The 22,977-nt window shown below is 40.7% G+C and overlaps 1 protein-coding gene across 2 annotated transcripts in view; it reads right to left on the minus strand.

Moving 5' to 3' along the window:
* The window catches only part of LOC124798123 (pre-mRNA-splicing factor syf1 homolog), a 150,759-nt gene that overhangs the window by 108,646 nt on the left and 19,136 nt on the right, over positions 1-22,977 (minus strand). The window contains exons 1-2 of one of the 2 annotated variants that reach the window (XM_047261381.1): positions 3,029-3,221; positions 2,609-2,656 (exon numbers count right to left, since the gene is read on the minus strand). In XM_047261381.1, the coding sequence (XP_047117337.1) occupies positions 2,609-2,647 (39 nt within the window). In that variant the 5' untranslated portion in view covers positions 2,648-2,656; positions 3,029-3,221. Of the gene's footprint in view, positions 1-2,608; positions 2,657-3,028; positions 3,222-22,977 lie in introns of those variants that run through there. The other variant, XM_047261380.1, reaches the window with a different exon arrangement.

A 22,977-nucleotide genomic window follows, 5' to 3' on the forward strand; every position in this document is an offset into this window, starting at 1 on the left:
TTAAAACAGTTAGCAACAAGAAAGAACAACTTGCAAGCTGAAATGTAATTAGTCAGTCTGGTCATTATGAGCCTACCACTAGTCCATTTCAAACAAATAGACAACAAAAGATGATGAAGTCAACAACTATAAATGAAAACAAGAGGTACAAATATCAACAGAATATTGATAACATTTCATCATCCTTCCTATACGGAGAAGGGCTCAGAAACCAAGAACACATTGAATCATGTGACACTAGGTGATGGATCCAGTGACAGCATTCTTCTTGACCGTATGGAGACAACCATTCATCCAGCCCAAAAAAAAAACACCATTAATCACTGTCTCTCCACTCCAAAGAGAAGACAAGGGCAAGGGGAAAGAGAAGCCTCACCAATCAAAGGCTTTCGTACCCCCAATGGATCATAAATGAGTTCAAGGTTCATGAGAAGGAACTAAGACTCTTATCACAAGTGAGGCTTATGTGTTTATGCCTTAGAGAAGGCATATTTTAAGGACACTAGTACCCTTGTGCTACAGGGTAGTGGCTACCACAGGAGGCCAACGTCAGGAGTACAGGGCAAAAGGTGGAGTAACCATACTTGTTAACAGCATATCCACCCCTCGCCATCACCATCACATTGCAAGCAATCGCTGTTACTATTCACCAGGTACATTAGAGGAGACTCCAAAGTCTATATATGATACTATGTGATTTGTGGTCTTAAACCCTCAGAATGTGTGTGTGTGTGTGTGTATGTGTGTGTGTGTGTGAGAGAGAGAGAGAGAGAGAGAGAGAGAGAGAGAGAGAGAGAGAGAGAGACTACTTCACACATCGAACTACACACACACACACTCATTCTAAGTGCTGAAGACCACAAATCACATAGTATCACTTGACAGCATAGCAAAATTTAACACAGGCCAAGCAACAGCAATTAAGAAGTAAAATGGGTGCAGTGCTGGTGGTCAGTTTATTGTAGAAAGTGGATCACATGGCTACAACATGTGACTGATTTCCTCGACAACTGCAAGGTATGTTACAATGATTACTCAGCTCGACATAACGTCTCCATTCAGTTTCGTGGTTTTGAAGTAGTGAATTTATCATTTTTTCCCCTCTTCTTTCACTCACATCTTTTTAGATCAATAAGGTGCTCACTAGAGTAAAACATGTCTCTGCTGCAGACACATTTTCACTTGTCACTGACATAGGATGAACATAAATGGAAAAGTTAACTTATTCTCCGATCCTATGGCAGTTGTATCAATTGGTTGCAAACTGAGAAGAATGCTCACATTTGTAACTGCTGGAAGCATAAAAAAAATGATGAGTGGAAATAGAAAATAGTCAAAGTTCCAAATGTGATGTTTGTCTGGAGAATGCAAAATAAAAACAATGTACCTCTATTTATACGTAACTGATTTGTATCCAAAAAACTGAGATGGTATCTGATACTAAATTGAGATTACTTACTTACGCAACCCACTGTATCACCGCAAAAAATAATGAGACAAATTAGAAAATGGATACTTTAGCAAGTGCCATACCCGGAAACCGATTGGTTATGCAGCCCACTGTATCACCACAAAAAATAATGAGACAAATTAGAAAATGAATACTTTAATAAGCGCCATACTAGGGAACTTACTGGTTCTAGGTGCTGATAAGAAAGTTTTTACAAGTTGATTCTTCCAAAGAAGAAAACACCAACGAGCCACTGTTAATAGTGCCTCCTTTTAAATTAGTTGTTAGACTGTAAAAAAACAAGTAAGTAATACAAATTTCAATAACTGTCTGAAGAAGAAACCATTTGAAACCAGTAACAGTGCTATTTGCATAAAAAAATAGCATTATTAACAATGGCTGATTACTGTTTTCTTCTTTCCAAGAATTAACTTTCATTTTATATCTAGCCTTGGCCTCCAAATGCCAGTTTTCAACAAACTAGCATGAAGAAAGTTTTTGTTTCGAGTGCCAGTAATACTGAGGTACTACATTATTTTGTGATAATACAAGCACAGAAATACAGCATTGGGTTTTTAACTATAGAACTGTACTCATGAAAAACACTTCTTCTATCTTTTAAATTTTGAAATTCCAGAGCAAAGCACAGCTTGGCACAAAGATCAAGTCTCATGTACTAATGTATGACTGAATAGGTTTCTCTATGGTTTGGTACCTGGATCACTTTGAGAGACACGCAACAAAGTACTGAGAACAAAACACCACTGAAAACACATTTCTTGAAAAAATGGCAGAATGGTTTTGTTTTCCACTCTTCAAATTTAACTCATAAAACCTTTGCACTGTCTACATCATTTTGAAATAATTTCTAAATTTTACAACATTTTGAAGTAGCAAGCTCAGCAGCTATCCCTAGATATCTGCCAGTGTCCATATTGAGTGCTGCCCCAGAGACAAGTGTTGATTTGAATCTCAGTTCGATATTTTTCACTCTGGCCAATATTGAGTAGAAATTATTAGACGATAATATACAATGCAGATTGTGATAATCTGTGAATGTCTGCTTGGGGAAAATAGGCACACAAAAATATCAAGTAGATAATACAAGTTGCCACATTATATGAAACAACCTTTTAATATGAAGTACAATTTACTCACAAATACTAGCTCAACCTCCTCCTTTTCATAGCTGCGCATTTTGTAATCCTGAAACCAAAATCATATAACAGAGTATTAGTCATATTATCATCATCGTCGTCATCATCATCATCATAAACAACAATGACAATCACAGTTTAATAATTATAATGAAATAATGTTCATTTAATCATGATGTATGTACTGTTTTGGAACCGTATGCAAAACATAACAAAGCAAAGTGATGTCCTGAAGATAATGGCACTTCCGCTAGCATGGGAAATCATGCTGTAATATCAATAATTATGGAAAAGATAGACTGCTGCTCATAAAGATGACACACTGAGTTGCATTCAGCCACAATGAGAAAACAGCTACACACTAATCTTTCAGCTCAAGTCTTCTTCAGAAGAAAATAAAATAAAATAAATTTTCACTCACATTCACATAAATAGGTACATCTCATGCACACATGACTGTTATCTCTGGCTACTGCGGCTTTGGCCGAAAGCTCAGTGTGTAGTGCTCGTCTTGTTGTGCCTGTCATCGACTCAATGTGGCATATTTACAGCGAGTAGAATCTATACTTCCACCTGGACTTTCCATTGCTTAATTCATGTTTTAACATTTTCATCTACCAACATGTGAAACAAACTTGTGAAAAAAACTTGTTTATTAAAAACACATTAAAGATTTGTTTATGTTGTTTTTAAAAATAGCAACAAAATATTTTAAATGTTTTAAATGTTCCATTATGTTTCTGTAAAATAATTTATAACTAGGAAAAAGATTCTTATGATCAGGAGAAAAGTATTAGCCTTGATAAATGCACAAGAAAGCTATCAAAAAGATATAAATAAATTAAATAAAAAGAACTCAAGATGGATCCCTTGTACAAAGCAGACATAAGGTCAATTATGATAATATTGGTGTGGTAAAAGGTACATGAAGCAGGGTTAGCAGAGCTTTTCATGCAGTGAAGGGAACATCCACAAGTTTAATATGAATATGATTAACTCAGAAAGCTTCATAAACATTTCCTTATAGTGCGTGTCAGGAAGATGCAAATTTCATTAATCTTGTAACTTAAAATCCCAAGCAATTTCATTTTCAGTATTTTGACAGAAATTTAAAATCCCAAGTATACTCAAGAAACTTAAGAAAATATCTTTGAAAAAATAAAATCCCACTTATATCTGTTCAGCACTTAAAGAGCATCTGGTACTACATTTGTAGTCTGGCTGTCATGTTTTGTTAGAGGTGGTTGCCACTAGATATTGTCTTTACTGATGTTAAACACAATCTTCCTTCCTCCTTCCTTTTTTATCATCTTTACTGTGAGCAGCTTTGGATACTCGACAACAAAATGCATGTTTCCAGACACTATCCTATATTGTTGTTTAGGCAATGCTTTCAAAAAAGAATTGCCATAGTGCTTCTGAGTTTGACATTGAATTTAGTGGTTCAGAAAGTGAAGAAGAATGTGATGTTACTTCATTAGAGACTGAAAGTGATGACATTTCATTAGTTGAGTGTCAAGTTCTGGCCAGATTTATGTTCACAAAAAACAGTTGTGAAATATATGGTTAGACTTCGTAGCTACAGAGAAACTAAGAAATGACTTCCAGTTTCAGGATATTTTAGTTGAAGTCCAGTGCACATGTATACTCGGGATTTTATTATTATTGGTGATTTTCAAAATTTTGTAACTTATTGTTTTGAGCTTTAAAACCTATCTAGATTTATGTTCACAGGAAACCATTCAGAAATACGTGGTTAGACTTCACATCTACACAGAAATTAAAAAATGTCTTCCAGTTTCACAATATGTTAGATGACATCCAGTAAACAAGTGTACTTGGAACTTTATTGTTAATGATCTTAAACATTTTGTAACTCATTATTTTGAGCTTTAAAAGCTGTATTTAAATGTCTATGTATAATGAGGTTCATTAAAGGTTGTTTTTGACGAATAAAAAAATATTTTTTTGAAGATAATTTGAAAGAAAAATTGTTCAGTTAAGGCCTCAAAAAGGAAAGACACTTGTAAACCATATCTTGTACTGAATGACAGTAATTCCAACAATGCAAGCAAGAATCATGCATTTTCATGATTTGATGCAATACTTTGCAAAATAAATTTTAAGTTAAAGTGACAACTAAGAAAATTAGATATTCAGCTATAGATGTGCATTTAGACTGCACTTAGTTGAAATTATTATTTACTTTAAAAAAATATCATGTAGTCTTTCTCAAATAAAAACTGAATGTGATTAGTGGTAAATGCAGTTAATTAAGTGGCAGCAATAACTGAAGAACAATGAGTGAAATTCAAGCCAAAACATATTTTAAATGGATAAGGGGAGCTCTATATTGTCACATCATAAACAATAAAGTCCAAATCCAAAAGCAGCCCTATCAATGAAGTACAACACTTAGCACTGAAAGCACATTTTTTAATGACGCCACCTAGCAGACAAAACAGCTACTGATCTTGTAGATGAAAAGTACTGCTATTTGCACAAACATCAAATATTCCAGAATCTGCAAATATAACAATATCAGAAATTTTGAAAACGTCCCAGAAATGATACACACCAAATAACAAATATTTGCTGGTGACTGGGTTTGAAGTGGTAACACAGAGTGTGCTAGCCATTGATGTTAACCACTACTCCACAAACATGTAGCACATCTCGCACCATTATTCCCCCTCCCAGATAGACAGTGATCTGCTGTTTCACATGTTTTGACTCAAGCTGACTACAGCACCCTGGCTCTACATCTTAATAAGGGATCCTCTGTATGGCTGCAGTGAAGGATCATCACATTGTCATCATGTTACCACATCCTCCTTACTACAATGAGTCTCAAAAGTAGCTGCTCCTGTCGAAGCCTCATGATCACTGAGGAGATATGTTATCAATCTGTGCCTCAGAACTGTAGTACGGGTTCATAGGGAGGACACAGACCATGTAGCTGCCCTTCAGTGTGCTTGATGACGGTCATAAATCTCAACTTTGTAAGTGATAACTGACAAGCAACAAAGGATGCAATATGGCACAATGTAGTGCTTTAGTAAATTTTTTGACAGTCCCTCTTTTGCACAGGTGTAAAAATCCATACCAAGTATGCTGGGATGTATCTCGCAGGCCTGTGCTTGGTGTTGCGGTGCTCTTGGTCTTTCTCTTGGGTGTCCAGAAACCATATGTGATCCAGCAGTCTCCCTTCTTTGTTTGTCATCCTGAGTATAATTCAGTTGAAATGAAAATAGTATAGCCATCGTAATTTCAGTTTCAGTTCATGGTGACATTCGCAACTATCTGGATGGTCAGTATTGTATCCCAATCTCTCGATATAGCATCAATGCACACCACGAGCTCGTCTGTGAACATCTTATGAAAGCATTCTGTGTGCCATCCACCTGTGGAGGGTAGGCAGATGTCATACTGCGAGTGATTTCCCAAACTGAAATTACCTCCAATACCAGTCTTAACTGGAAAACTTTCCTATGATCAGAGATCATCACACGGGGTGCTCCATTCTTCAAAATGTTGTCTTATACAAGAACCTTGTTATTTCCAGAGCTTCAGCAGTTAGCACAGCTATGGTGACAGTCTAGAGGATGACAAAGCCAGTGCAGAATATTATCCATCAATTCCCTTTTGTCGACTTCAGGAACCTCCCCAAAAGGTTGATCCAACGCGGTGGAATGGCATAGCTGCAGGTGGAATCTGTACTAAATGTCCCACACGTAAGTGCAGGACCTACTTCCGTTGCTGGCATTCTTTATGGTGACTCACAGAGTGTTTAATGGAACAATTGAGACTTGGCCAGTGATACCTGCGCCTGGCCTCTCTAGAGTCTTCACAATTCCCAGCTGACCAGACGTTGGAGCATTGTGGAAATACTTCAGGACAGCTTAAATGAACTGCAGTAATGAGCAAGCATTTCCAGTCCATCGAATTATAGTTTCTCTTCAGAAATGTTTCACTTTTTTAACTGAAACTTGACAAATTCTTCCTTCTTCATGGCTTTCAGCAACACTGGATCTCCGCTCTCCTCAGCAGCAACTTCATTAATGCAGTGATGACTGAGATTTTGTCCACACTATTGTGTTCCACCAAAGGATTCTTTGAAAGGAAGTCAGTACCCTTGTGCATGCATCCATTTATGTATCTCACTCTGTTGTCATCCTCTTGAAACCTCTGCGTCCATCCCACCAGTTGGCCTGATGAATGCTTCAGGATAGTCAGCCAGGCTAGAGAATGGTGGTCTGTCATAATGGTGAATGGTTTGCCCAAAAAACAGCTGGAACTTGTTGATGACTAAGGCAACTGCAAGGCACTCTTTCTCAGTTGTAGAATGGTTCATCTTGTACTTGGAGCACATTATAGAAACGGAGGCTATATCACCTTTCAGCACCTTCCTCAATGTGCACTGGAACTGCACATGTCCCACAACCCTTAGCGTTGGTGTGAAGTTCTGTCTTGGCATTCTCGTCATTCAACTGGAGAAGATGTTAGCACCTCCTTAAGGATGAGAAAAGATATTTCTCATACGTCGTTCAAGGAAAATTTGTTGTCTCCCTGCAGTTATTCCTGCATGGGATGAGCCTTAGTACAGAAGTTCTTTATGAATCACCAACAGTTCAAGCAAATTCCAAGAAACTTCCTCACATCACAAAGGTAGTGATGAGTCAGAAAATCTGTGTCTGTTCTTATTTTCTCTGGATCAGGACAAACTTCATGGGTATTGACTAAGTGCCCTAGGATTTTTATTTCTTGGTTGAATAAGAGGCAAAAATTTAGGATTCAGGCAGACTGAACAATCTTCAACGTGGCTGTCAGGCTGTCAGATGTTCTTCAAATGTCTTTGAAAAAATGATAATGTCATCCAGACAGCAAAGAGACATCATCCATTTAAGGTGTCAAAGTAGGCTGTCAGTCATATGCTCGATTGATAGGCATCTTTTTTCATGAATTTGTTCGTCATCAGTAGTCAACGCAGAAATCCCATGTGCCATATTTCACTTTAATAATGACCACAGGAGAGGATCAAGGACTCTTCTGATGGTTCAGTGATGTCATCTTGCAGCATATTCTCCACTTCCTCCAGAATTTATACATCATTCAGTTAGTGACACAGTACACAAGTGCTGGCTAATTGGTGGATGATCCCCCATGTCGATACAGTACTTTAACATGGACCATTAGGCCTTTCTCTCTTTTATTTTTATTTATTTTACATGTTCAGTTCCATAAGACCAAAATGAGGACCAAATCTCCAAGGTCATGGAACATGCCAGTACATAAAATTACAACATGAAAATAATAACAGACAAAATAAAAGTTTATGAGCCCCCCAAAAAAACCATAGCCTAATTTTATATAGGCCTAAACACAATCAACAAAATAACACAGAAACCAACTCAATTTTTCAAGGAACTCCTTGACAGAATAGGAGTGACCCATGAGGAAACTCTTGTGGATTACTGCGAATAGTTTTGAATTCTTGTGGTAGCTTATTGAAACTGAATGCAGCAGTTACTGCACACCTTTCTGCACAAGAGTCAAGGAAATGCGATCCAAAAGCAGATTAGATTTCTGTCTAGTATTAACTGGGTGAAAGCTGCTAATTCTTGGGAATAAGCTGATATTGTTAACAAAAAATGATAGTAAAGAGTACATATATTGAGAGGCCAATGTCAGAATACCCATACTAGTGAATAGGGGTAAACAAGAGGTTCACGAACTTACACCACTTGTTGCCCGAACTCCCTGTTTCTGAGCCAAATATATCCTTTGAGAATGCGAAGTATTACCCCAAAACATAATACCATGCGACATAAGTGAATGAAAATAAGCAACATGGAATATTTTTTGTGTGGAAATATCACTTACTTCAGATACGGTTTGAATAGTAAAAATGGCACCATTAAGTCTTTGAACAAGATCCTGAATGTGGTCTTTCCACGCCAGTTTACTATCTACCTGAACACCTAGAAATTTGAACTGTTCAGTTTCACTAATCATATGCCCATTCTGTGAAATTAAAACATTGGGTTTTGTCGAATTGTGTGTTAGAAACTGTAAAAATTGAGTCTTACTGTGATTTGGCGTTAGTTTATTTTCTACAAGCCATGAACTTATATCATGAACTGCACTATTTGAAACAGAGCGAGTGTTGCACGCAACATTCTTTACTACCATGTTAGTGTCATCAGCAAACAGAAATATTTTAGAATTACCTGTAATACTACACGGCATATCATTTATATAAATAAGGAACAGGAGTGGCCCCAGCACTGATCCCTGAGGCACCGCACACTTGATCGTACCCCACAGCCAACTTTGAATAATGACCTTTTGCTGTCTGTTGTTAAAGTAAGAGGTGAACAAATTGTGAGCCATTCCCTGTATTCCATAATGGTTTCTGAAGCAATATTTAGTGGTCAACACAATCAAATGCCTTAGTTAAATCAAAAAAGTGTTGGGGGACCTTCTGTTTAATCCATCCAGTACCTCACAGAGAAAAGAGAATATAGCATTTTCAGTTGTTAAACCACTTCTAAAGCCAAACTGTGCAATTGAAAACAAATTAGGTGAAATAAAATAATCAATTATCCTTACATAATACACGGACTTTTGAATAATCTTAGCAAACACTGATGACATAGAAATAGGTCTAAAACTGTCTACATTATCCCTTTCTCCCTTTTTTTATAGTGGCTTTACTGCTGAATAATTTAATTGTGAGGAAATTGACCATATATGGCTAAGTACAGGGCTAATATGTGCAGTACAGTACTTTAACATCCATGAGAGTCCTTAGTCTTCAGTGACTTAATTATTAATTCAATCTTCCCCTTGTCCGTATCACAGAGGAGTACTTCAGACATCAATCTCGGAAAGGCATTTTCCAAGAGAGTTATATGATTCACTGTAGAAACTAAGTTTTTGTTTAATTCACCAGCAATGCTCAGAAAATGATTGTTAAATACTGTACATATATCTGACCCATTAGTAACAAAAATATTTTTTACTGCGAACTGACTTTATATTGTCTACTTTGTGCTGCTGACCAGACACTTCCTTCACAACTGACCATATGGTTCTAATTTTATCCTGTGAATTAGCTAGTCTATTTGTGAACCACATACCATTTGCCATCCTAGTAACATTGTTAAGCACCTTATAATACTGTTTGTAATGGGCTACTGTAGCCTGATTGTGACTACATATAACATTTTGATATGATTCCCATTTTGTTCTACATGATATCCTTATCCCACTAATCAGCCACCCAGGCTGCCTTTTACTGCTAGTACCTTGTTTAGAACGTTCTAATGGAAAGCAACTTTCAAAGAGCGTAAGAAATGTGTTGAAGAAAGCATTATATTTGTCATCAATGTTATCAGCACTACAAACATCCTGCCACTATTGTTCCTTAAAAAGGTTTAAAAAACTCTCTACTGCCATTGGATTAGCTTTTCTATATACACTCCTGGAAATGGAAAAAAGAACACATTGACACCGGTGTGTCAGACCCACCATACTTGCTCCGGACACTGCGAGACGGCTGTACAAGCAATGATCACACGCACGGCACAGCGGACACACCAGGAACCGCGGTGTTGGCCGTCGAATGGCGCTAGCTGCGCAGCATTTGTGCACCGCCGCCGTCAGTGTCAGCCAGTTTGCCGTGGCATACGGAGCTCCATCGCAGTCTTTAACACTGGTAGCATGCCGCGACAGCGTGGACGTGAACCGTATGTGCAGTTGACGGACTTTGAGCAAGGGCGTATAGTGGGCATGCGGGTGGCCGGGTGGACGTACCGCCGAATTGCTCAACACGTGGGGCGTGAGGTCTCCACAGTACATCGATGTTGTCGCCAGTGGTTGGCGGAAGGTGCACGTGCCCGTCGACCTGGGACCAGACCGCAGCGACGCACGGATGCATGCCGAGACCGTAGGATCCTACGCAGTGCCGTAGGGGACCGCACCGCCACTTCCCAGCAAATTAGGGACACTGTTGCTCCTGGGGTATCAGCGAGGACCATTCGCAACCGTCTCCATGAAGCTGGGCTACGGTCCCGCACACCGTTAGGCCGTCTTCCGCTCACGCCCCAACATCGTGCAGCCCGCCTCCAGTGGTGTCGCGACAGGCGTGAATGGAGGGACGAACGGAGACGTGTCGTCTTCAGCGATGAGAGTCGCTTCTGCCTTGGTGCCAATGATGGTCGTATGCGTGTTTGGCGCCGTGCAGGTGAGCGCCACAATCACGACTGCATACGACCGAGGCACACAGGGCCAACACCCGGCATCATGGTGTGGGGAGCGATCTCCTTCACTGGCCGTGCTCCACTGGTGATCGTCGAGGGGACACTGAATAGTGCACGGTACATCCAAACCGTCATCGAACCCATCGTTCTACCATTCCTAGACCGGCAAGGGAACTTGCTGTTCCAACAGGACAATGCACGTCCGCATGTATCCCGTGCCACCCAACGTGCTCTAGAAGGTGTAAGTCAACTACCCTGGCCAGCAAGATCTCCGGATCTGTCCCCCATTGAGCATGTTTGGGACTGGATGAAGCGTCGTCTCACGCGGTCTGCACGTCCAGCACGAACGCTGGTCCAACTGAGGCGCCAGGTGGAAATGGCATGGCAAGCCGTTCCACAGGACTACATCCAGCATCTCTACGATCGTCTCCATGGGAGAATAGCAGCCTGCATTGCTGCGAAAGGTGGATATACACTGTACTAGTGCCGACATTGTGCATGCTCTGTTGCCTGTGTCTATGTGCCTGTGGTTCTGTCAGTGTGATCATGTGATGTATCTGACCCCAGGAATGTGTCAATAAAGTTTCCCCTTCCTGGGACAATGAATTCACGGTGTTCTTATTTCAATTTCCAGGAGTGTAGTTTGTAATTACATATAACATTTGATTGAGTACAAAAACCTCTTAGTGTTAAAATTTATGCATCATGGTCTGAAAGGCCATTCACCCTTTTACTAACAGAATGCCTCTCTAGTAATGAAGAATGAATAAAAATATTGTCTGTGGCTGTGCTACTGTTCCCTTGCACTCCCTGGTTGGAAAAAACACAGTCTGCATCAGGTCATATAACTTTAGGAGAGCTTCCAACATCCTTTTTCTTGCACAATCACACACAAAATTAATATTAAAGTCACCACATGTAACTAATTTTTGGTACTCCCTATAAAGTGAACCAAAAACCCTCTCTAGCTTGAGCAAGAATGTTCTGATGTTAGAGTTAGGGGACCTATAAACAACAGTTAGTAGGCTAGTTTAGTTTCACTTAATTTAATTTCCCCTGCACACATTCAAATGTCTGTTCAGTACAGTGCCGTGATACATTTACGGATTCAAATGGAATACTGATTTTTATGTACATGGCCACTACCCCACTCAGAGGAAAACCAGCCAGCTAATCTGTATCCTGGAAAAGGAAGCCTCTGAACTGTCTAATTATTTACTTGGTGCTTCAATATACCAATAATGTCAGAATCAACATCGATAAGCAGTTCACTAACTTTATCTCTAATACTTATGTTTTAATGAAATCCGCTAAAACATTCTCTACTAGGATACCTGATCTCCTCTGAAGGTGATTCCTTTGTTAGAGGGACTTCCTTTAAGCAGAGATACCTATCAGCTGACTTCAGTCTAAAAATGGTGCAGCTCTAACACCAACAACTACAGGAATTTTTCCAGGAGTGATCCCACCACCACCCTCTACACTGTCACCTTTAAGCTTTGGCAGCATCCCCTTTCCATACCTACTGAGGTGCAGGGCGCGCCTTGTGAAATCTGATCTACTGATATACTCAACTGGGACAACTGCAATGTGATCCGTGCCCTCTGTCATCAGTGCGTTCTCCAGCTGCATGTTAACAAGCCTAACAGCAGCATTAAGATGTGGCCAATCATGACACTGAAACAGTTGCACAAAGTGCACATTAGTGCCACTAGTTTGTGCAGCTAACTTTACCAGGTCACCACTTACATCGTATTCCCTGTCCTTATCCAGACTATTCCCTACTCCACCCACTGTCACTACCTGGTCTTCCTTTGTAAAATTCCTACATGCTGCTCTATGTTAATAGTCACCTGAGCCAACCCTGCACTAGATTTCACACTTAAATGCATCCAACAGTTGGCACAGAATGGCTTACACTCACTCTTGTTGGTCCTCTGTTAGGCCAGATCCTATTGGTAGTTCAATAGTGGCTTTCTCCAAAGTGTTGTCTGCAGTGCTAGAGGAACACAATTCTTCATCAATGAAATTGAGACGCCTACCCTGAGCCATTTTGCCTTTTCCTAAGCACATTCATTTATGGACGAGTTGTGGCTGCTCATGCCAATTAGTGATTCAACATTCTCCTCAGCCACTTGCAACACTTATGATCATCACTGGCTTGTTGACTTCTTTGTCAACACTGAGTAGCTTTTTGCAATCGTCAAACTGAGCTTGACAATGGCAAGATAACAACATTTCAATGGTAAGCAACTGCCCAGAGCAATCTTTGTTATGTGTGCTTGTTGGAATAGGTGTGCTATTTGGAATAATTTTGTTAATCTGAAGCTCTGATCTCCCACAATCTACGGCCATTTGTGATATTTGCAAGAAGTCCCACCTGAGAAAATCATTATGATTATGTTTTCTTAAAACAACAAATTCAAAGGGCTGTGTCCTGTCACTGACAGTTATTCTTGCAATATATGTTCCTGTTGGAGAGATCTATTTACCATTTGTGACCTTTATAAAAATCGCTTTTGTATCACATAATGTAGTCTTCTTTAGCCAGGATGATAAGCAGTCATCAAGATAGAAAAAGAAGTAATGAGTATGATGGGCAAACATCTATTAGATGCACTACGAATGTAGTGGTGTGGACATGTTGGGAATGTGGGTCTCATGGGGAGCGTGCAAGGGATAAGTCCCTGCAGGTGGACTATCCTCTGTGCCCTCGGTGGCTCAGACAGATAGAGCATCTGCCATGTAAGCAGGAGATCCCGGGTTCGAGTCCCAGTCACGGTACACATTTTCAACACGTCCCCAATAATGTATATCAATGCCCGTTTGCAGCTAGGGTGTTGATTTAACTATCATTTCAGAAAAAGAAGGCCCTGCCTCAACTAGTACACACACAACTTGGCCATCGATAATGTTTTCTGACATTTTGGTACAAGCTGTTGTATCATCCAGAGATCATGGTGACACACCAAAGTCAGCAACGCATATCGATACCATACACATCAGCGAAGGCTTACTGAAATTCACAACAATGTATGGGAAGTGCTCCTGAAAACTATGACTCTCCTCTAGCCCTGCAGCACCCTCACACTGAGGTCAAAATAGTGTCGAGCATACAAGAGCTCACCCCCTGTTCAAAACCTTAGCTACATCTGTCAATATCATTGTGTAGGACATTGACAATTAAAGTTTCTTATGAAGTGTACTTTCGCAAAAGTAGCATTTTGTACTGCAAGGGAACAGTTTGTTAATCTGTTTATCAAGTGACGCTTTCATAGTCAGTGACAGCTGTAAATTATCAAGCAATGCTGTGGCAAATAACTGCATCAAAGTTAACTAAATCATTTATTTAAATCTTTTCTTCATTTATGCAATAAAGTTAAGTAATATTTTGTGTGTTCTAGTTTGCTGAGCCTTCTCCCAGAGCAATCAAAGGACCCACAATTATGGCCAGACATAAGTAATTTCTTGTGGTCACAATAGTCATCTATGGAGGATTTTCATTTGTGGCAGTCTAAGCTCCATATATATGCTCACTTCACTTAGTTTTCCTGAATCTGGCAACTTGGCGAGTGACTGGTACCTCTGTACAGTGACACAGAATGGTTAAGCTGCATTGGGGAGTGACCTCATCCAAGGGAATGTTGACATGCTTCATTCCACAGGTCAATTGTAAACTGCAGTTGACTGTATGAATAGGACCATTGTAATGGTTGATGTCTTGTGTCATTATATATGCTGAACACTTTGTCTTCTTCTTAGGGCCTCTGTCATTCAAATTTATAATCTTCTGTGGGACATTACACTTGGTTGAGGAGGCATCTGCACTGGCTGGGTCCTGGGTTGTCATCTAATAGCTGCAGCCTATTTCCAAGCAAGCTGACCAAGTTTATTCTCATGGCACGTTTGACTAGTGATGGAAGTTGGTGATGAAGGTCAATACACATCTTAAACATTCTCTGTTACCTCTTGCCATACGGAGTAAACATTCATGGCTACTGTCTCTTGTCTACTTAATCAGATATATTGGGCTGAATAAACTGCTGGATCTCTTCCTTTACTATCTCTTCTTTTACTACCTGGTGTACGAGAAAGGTGAGGCCATAGTCTTCCACAATTACCATAGAGGCCACTTTCAGTAGTAGGTCAGAGCTCTTTCATCCTGCTCTTTTGTGTTGAATTTTCTTGATGCATTGGCACTGCCTGATAATTCTACTGCTGTTGCAACATCCTGTACCAGAACACTTTCTTACATGTCCTCTAGATGGTTTCTTTCATCAAATGAGAGATTTTGCCGGCTTCTATCATATTTGGATTCACAATACAGCATAGTGTCAAAACATTCCGTGCGTATGACTGTGTAATTTCCCCATGACATTGGGTTGTGTTCTTCGATTGTTCTGCTAAGTGGACTTGCTGCTGATTGTCACCAAATGTTTTCTTCAGCTCACCCTGGAGATTCCTCAAGACATCAGGCTCCTCTTCATTATTCTTGAACCACTGCTGGACTGTGACATTCAAGTAAATGTATGGACTATGACATTGAAGTAAAAGTACACATTTGTCAAAGATATCATGTCATTCCACCTGTTGTATTAGGCAACTGGTCAAATCATCTCATCCATTTCATTGGGCCCTGACTAAGGTCTCTAGAAAAGACTGATAGATGCTTGATGTATGGCTGACTTTCTGCTGTTTTGGAATACATTGGTTTCCTGGAAATACAGACCTTGGTAACAATATACTGCTTGTATTTTGGGCCTGTCCGTGTATGTGATGCCTTTTACATTGCCTAATTGATGCCACAGTGATGTAGATGTTTGGATGTGCCTGGCATCAAAGTCAAATCATAAACACAATCAAGTTTAAATCCAAAAGCAGGATTGTCCATAAAGTACGATACTTAGCACTGAAAGTATGTTTATTATTGACACCAGTGTACTGACCGAAGATAAATGAGTTGCTGATCCGAGTGTGCAGCTCTTTAGACCATTGTTGAATTTTGCAGAATATGCAAATGTTACAAACATAATAATTTTTGAGAACCTTCCAGAAATGACATACACTAAATAACAATTATCTGCTCATGATGATCAGGTTTGAAGCAGTGACTCACAGCATGCCAGCCAATGACGCTAACCGTTACAACACACAGCATGTAGCACAAATCACAGCAATACTGATGCATTTAAGTTAGCATCACACAGGAAACAAAGAAACAAAATCTCTCTCTCTCTCTCTCTCTCTCTCTCTCTCTCTCTCTCTCTCTCTCTCTTTATGTGTGTGTGTTTGTTTTTGTTGTTGTCGTCGTCGTTTTCAGTACGAAGACTGATTTGATGCAGCTCTCCATGCTACTCTGTCCTGTGCAAGCCTCTTCATCTCCAAGTAACTACTGCATCTTACATTCTTCTGAATCTGCTTACTGTGTTCATTTCTTGTTCTCCCTCTACAGATTGTACAACCTCCCCCACCCCCCACTCCACACACAGACTTCCCTCCAATACTACATTAGTGATCCCTTCATGAATCAGAATGTGTCATCAACTGATCCCTTCTTCTAGTCAGATTGTGTCACTAATTTTTCTCCCAAATTCTATTCCATACTTCCACATTACTTACATGATCTACCCATCTTCAGCTTCTTCTGTAGTACCACATTTCAAAAGCTTACATTCTCTTCTTGTCTAAACTGTTTATCGTTCATGTTTCACTTCCATGCAAGGCTACACTCCGTACAGATACTTTCAGAAATGACTTCTTAACACTTAAAACAATATTCAGTGTTAGCAAAATTCTCTTCTTCAGAAATCCTTTCCTTGCCATTGTCAGTCAACATTTTACATCCCCTCTACTTCGACCATCATCAGTTATTTTTGTGCCTAAATGGCAAAACTCATCTACTGCTTTCAGAGTCTGACTTCCTAATCTAATTTACTCAGCATTGCCTGATTTAATAAGAATACATTCTGCTATACTGGAGATCTTCACAAAAAGACCAGCAACACTTCGGGCACTTTGCCCACACACATGGCCTCTGCATGCCTCAGTGTCACGAACTTGCTCTGTCACAGTAACGGATGGACACAAGGCGGTGGTGCCACTTCCAAGGGACTTGTTTGTATCTGCCACACAAGTGGCCAAAAAATAATGTCATAAATATTCCACCTACAAAGATAGGTGCCAGAGCTGCACATGTCGGTTCTTCCTGCTTCGAGAGCCTCTCCTATCCTACAGATGGGTGCAACCCAGCCCATTATCTCAGGATGCACCCAAAATCCAGCATAGGGACCAATGCCACTGTATTCAGCATTCGCCTTTTTTTACCTTGGTGCAATCAGACTGTATCCAGGAGAGACTTTTCTGTACCTATGCTGCTGTTATTCAGGACAGCTTCATAGGACTTAAAATATTTTCCATACAAGTTTATTTGTCTATGAAGATTCTAATTTTGTTACTGTAATAGCAATTTGGTCATCATCGACGAAACAGACGTTTCTTTCCTTGGTCAATAAACTACTGTAAACTTTGATCACTGTTTTCCCTATGTCAGTGTGAGCGACACATCAGTTTGGCAACGAAGTAAAAATTTAGTGAAGCGTGTCTTCCAATCAAGTGCTCTTACATTTCAACAGTGTCTCTCCCATAACCTTATAATGGCGGAACATGTAGAATTATCACAAAATCTGCTACTTATCCTTCAACAGTTACAACAAAATGTGGAATTATTATTTGAATATATAACTGCGGGTACTACACCCAGCTGGAACTCTCCGATCACCTGGCACTCTTTCGTCCATAGTCTCCAGAGTCCAATTGGTACCTATGGCATTCCAATAGTTTTACAAGAAAGTGGAACTTTGGGCAAACTACATTTCCCAGCTAGAGCAGTGCTTCACTGCCCACAAAATAGTAGGGAATGAAAAACAGTATGCTTATTTCCTTGCCTACAGTGGACCAGAGATTTTCCAGCTATTCAAGCAGTTAAACCCCGAAGCAGAGCCACAATCACTCCCTTATGGCAAATTGAAGTCCTGTCTTCTAGGATATTTCAACACACAGGACCACATTGCCGCCAAAAGACACATACTTTTCAGTTGTCACAAACAAGCCAATCAAACATCTAAAGAATAGATCACCTCACTGCAGGGCCATCCACAGACAGCCATTTCCAATGCACTAACTCCAACTGCAAATAGCTGTACACTGTGTCTTTGGTCAGAGACATTATACTTGTTCATGCACTGGATGACAATCTTTGTACAAATGAACTCAAATTGAAGGATCCTCCTCTGGAAACATGCCTCCTTAACATCCGAGCATTTGAACATCACTATGTTCCACAGCAGCTATTCAAGAGCTTCCAACTGTGTTTGTGAGGAAGTCCCAACACCAATGGAGTCAGAAACAAAATCCAGCCCAGAGGCAGCCTCCTAACTCTGCCGATCACCCACATCATCAACGCTTGAAGCTACTTCTGGCCTGTAATCAATGTTTCATACGTCATCTATGGCAACAGTGCCAACTGACGTGGGTGAAATGTAATGAGTGTAGCAGAGATAGAACACCAAGCTAAGGTCTGCCAGTCAGCACATAAAATGTCAGCAGACTGTAACAATTGGGATGAAACCAATCAAAAATCAGAGTAAGACAACACTCCTTACCCAACCACAAGTTTCGTTCAGGCTATGTTGCATCATACCATTGGTCCATGCACCTCTTGTTATAAGTTAATGGACATCCAGTCAATTTTCTGATTGATACAGGATCTTCGGCTACCATCATTGATTAGGCTACATACTCCACATTGAGAACACCAACTCTCCAGCCATTCAGTCAGCATCTGCAGAGCTACACTAATGATATTATCCACATCATGTGAGAGTTTCAGTCGACAATCTATTAACACTCACACACCATTCAAAACCAGATTCTGGTAGACAAACTGCATCATGCCAACCTTCTTGAGATGGAGTTATTCTCCACTCTTGGACTCAAAATCCATGATACAGAACCTTGCCATCCACTTAGTGACTACTAACTCTTACACGGTTGCTTAAAAAACGTGTGTCTGTTATTGAGCATCTCCATCCAGAGTTACAAATATTGCAGCGCATATAGACCTCCTTCACACAGCCCAACAGCACTTCTGCAAAGCCCACAATGTCCCTTTTGCTCTTCAAAACAGAATGCGAGACCAATTACACCAGCTACAAGACATACAGGTCATCACTCCAGCGGCCAACAACCATTGGGTATCACCCATCATTCTGGTGCAAAAACCAAATGGTGCACTATGTGTTTGAGGAGATTTTAGGTCAACAGTCAATGCGCAATCCGTTGTGGACGTGTATCCAACTCCTAAGATTGACAATTTGATGACTTGACTGGCAGGGGGCAAAATAAATGCCAAAATCGATCTTAAAGAAGCCTACTTACAGCTCCCTTCGGATGAGGTCTCCAAACAAATTTTGGCTATTAACACCACTTATGGGTTATCTCAGTGAAATTGCCCTCTATTCGAAATTGTTGGTGATCCAGCCATATTTCACAGGTACCTGGAGTAACAGGTCCACCTGCTTCCTGGTGTAGTTAACTGTCTGGAAGACATACTAATCACAGGCGCGGATGCCGAGAAGTCAGTGCACAAGCTGGAGGCCCTCTTCACAGTACTAAAAGCAGTCAATCTCAAACGTCACAAAGACATGTGCCTGTTCTTTGTATCTCAAGTCACATACCTCAAATACTTGTTCACAGCCTGAGGTATTCATCCTACATCAGAATATGACGACACCAACCAACATCTGTTCACACCAATGAATACCACCCAGCTTAAATCCGTACTGGAACACCTGACCTACTACAGGCGTTTTATCCTCGGAACCACAACACTGACTGTTGCAGAAAAATATCAAATGGGAATGGACCAAAGAATGTAGCAAGGCACTCTCAATGCTCAAGCAGTCACTCCACCATCCCACACGCTTGATGACTTACAATCCACAATACCCATTGGCCGTGGCAATGGACACCTCAGATAATGGTCTTGGTTTGGTTATCTCGCATATCATCAGTAGGGTTGAATTCTCAGTTGTGTTTGTGCCCAAAACTCTCTCTCCACCACAACGCAATTACAGCCAAGAGAAACAGAAGCCCTGGCCATCATCTTCGGTGTCGAGAAGTTTCATGATTACCTCTATGGCTGCTGTTTCACATTTCTCACTGACCATAAACTGCTTCTGTTGTTATTCAATGTTACGGCCACTATTCCCAATCGCACTGCAAGGCGTCTTCAGCAGTGGGCCCTTCTTCTTTCCACCTACAAATATGACATCTGGTATCAAACCTTGCCACAGCACACCAATGCACACCTGTTATCCACAGGCAGCTCTGCTTCACCATTACCACCCCTGGTCTCACACCTCGGAGCCTTGGTCTCACTTACACAATGACTTTGCTGGACCTCTCCTTGGTTCCTGCTGGATTATTGTGGTTGATATGGGCAGCAGATTGCCCTATGTCTCACAAATGTCACACACATCCTCAGACCGCACCAACAGTACTCTTTCACATATTTTTGCCACTAACGGACTTTTCTAAACAATTGTTTTTGACAACGGACCTCAATTCGTGTCTAAAATCTTCACGCAATTTTGTGAAAAAAGAAAAAGTCATCCAACTGATCCACACAGCACCCTTTCACCCAGCTTTCAATGGCAAGGCAGGAGGATTTATCGGATCATTCAAAACACACATAATCAAATTCCATCAGCACCAGCCAGTGGAAGACGCTCTCTTGTTATTCCTGGCATTTGATCGAGCCACTCCCCAGGAGGGCTCCTCCCTAGTGGAGAAACTACATGGATGTTATCACCGGTCCCAACCCTCTCTGCCTCTGGAGCCACTCAAAACCCTCGACATCATCGCTTTGCCACTCAAGACCCTGTGTGGGCACTTACATTTTCTCGAGGCCGACAACAACAGCTACCAGCGACCATCTCCTATGCCAAGCTATGGCTGAAGTATATCAATCAGCTCCAAAAACACCTGAGTCCTGCTGGTTTCTTTTTCAGAGCCATTGCAGTCACCCAACTGGATGACTGAGGAGGACACAGCCGACTGGAACATGGAAATCATAACCCAGGGTCAGAACTCTTCCTACACCACAGCAACACAAGAACCCAAGCCCATGGATGTGGATGCAGCACCGACTGCAGTCTTGCAACCAGATGAAGACATAGGGAAGGGCTGTATCCTCGCATCCCTTTCTTGTAGGAGAGAGTTGCTATACCAGAGATGTTCACAAAAGCAATGGGCAATCCTTCTGGAACCTTGGGTACGCATACAGCAGACAAGGCCCCTGCAAGCCTCAGTTTAAATGAACTTGTCCTGTCGCAGTAACGGATGGACACCAGGTGGTGGTACAAACACTAGCATAGGCTGCCACTTCCAAGAGACTTATTCACATCCAAGTGACCATAAAATAGTGCTGCAAGTATTCTGCCACTGGCCTCTATAAATATCAGTGCCAGAGCTGCATAGGTCAGTTCTTCCAGCTTCGAGAGCCTCTCCCAGCCTCTGGGCGGGTCCTACTTACCCCAACATCTTAGGACACACTCAAAACCCATCTTAGGGACAGATGCCACTGTATACAGTATTTGTAGTTGTTTACTTTGGTGCAATCAGACTGTATACAGAAGAGACTTTTCGCTTCCTCTGCTAGGGTTATTCAGGACAGCTTCACTGCAGTTAGATTATTTTCCAAAAAAGTGTATCTGTCTATGAAGATCTTGTCAGACTCTGGACTGTCAAGTCTTTATACCTGTGGACACTGTAATCTTATTATCGTCGAAGCAGATCTTTCTTTCCTTGGTCAAAAAACTTTTGTAAACTTTAATCAACGTTTTCCCTGTATCAGTGTAAGCGACACATCACATTCTACTATCCATGTTTTGCTTTTGTTGACGTTCATCTTACATCCTCCTTTCAATACACTGTCCTCTACATTCAACTGCTACTTTAAGTCCTTTGCTGTCTCTGACAGAATTACAATGTCAGCTGCAAACCTCAAGGATTTTATTTCTTCTCACTGAACTTTAATTCCTACTCCAAATTTCTCTATGCTTTCCTTTACTGCTTGCTCAGTGTGCAGATTGAATAAGATCAGGGATAGGCTACAACCCTAGCTCACTTCCTTATCAACCACTGCTTTTCTTTCATGCCCCTCTAGTTTTATAATTGCCGCCTGGTCTCCGTACATTTTGTAAACAGCCTTTCCCTCCCTGTATTTTACCCTGCTGCCTTCAGAATTTCAAAAAGAGAAAATTCTGGTCAACAATGTCAAAAGCTTTCTCTAAGTCTACATATGTTATAAACATAGGTTTGCCTTTCCTTAAGCTATAATTGCACAACTGGGCAGAAAGAAATAACACGGAAGACTATAGGCAGATATCCTGCACACAAATTTACCAACAGAAATGGAAGGTGACTAGGTGATTTCTGCCAACAATTCAACCTGAAGATAATGTCAACATCTTTACGAAAGTGCCCCAGAATGCAAAAAACTTGGTGCTCTCCTATTCAAGAACTTGGGGGAATTCCAGATTGACCTTATAGCAATCACCCACATGCAGCAACGAGAAATTCATGATGTACAAGTCCGAAGAGGTGCCAATATTGACTCAGACCACTACCTTACCCGAGTCAAAGTAAAACTCACTCCACGAAAGTACAATCCCAAGAAATCGCACCTGCAGAGATCCGACATAAACAATCTCCACAAAACAAACATACAGGACGAATGGGAGAAAGAGGAAGCAAACACACGGGAAGAGTTAAAAACAACATTATACATAAAGCACAGGAGCTACTACCGCTGAGAAAAAAGAAAAAAAAACATGCATGGTGGAACAACAACTGTGAAAACGCCCTTAAAGCACTCAAACTGGCATTCCAGAAATACAGAAGCAAGAAAACACCAGAAACACAACAAGATTTCTTCAAAGTATGGAAAGAAACAGCCAGAATCATCAGACAAACCAAGACAAGATACCTAAACGAACAACTGGAACAACTGGAGAGTGACTTTCAGAATTACAATATAAGAGAT

The sequence above is a fragment of the Schistocerca piceifrons genome, chromosome 5 (assembly GCF_021461385.2).
Source record: "Schistocerca piceifrons isolate TAMUIC-IGC-003096 chromosome 5, iqSchPice1.1, whole genome shotgun sequence".
Taxonomy (NCBI): domain Eukaryota; kingdom Metazoa; phylum Arthropoda; class Insecta; order Orthoptera; family Acrididae; genus Schistocerca; species Schistocerca piceifrons.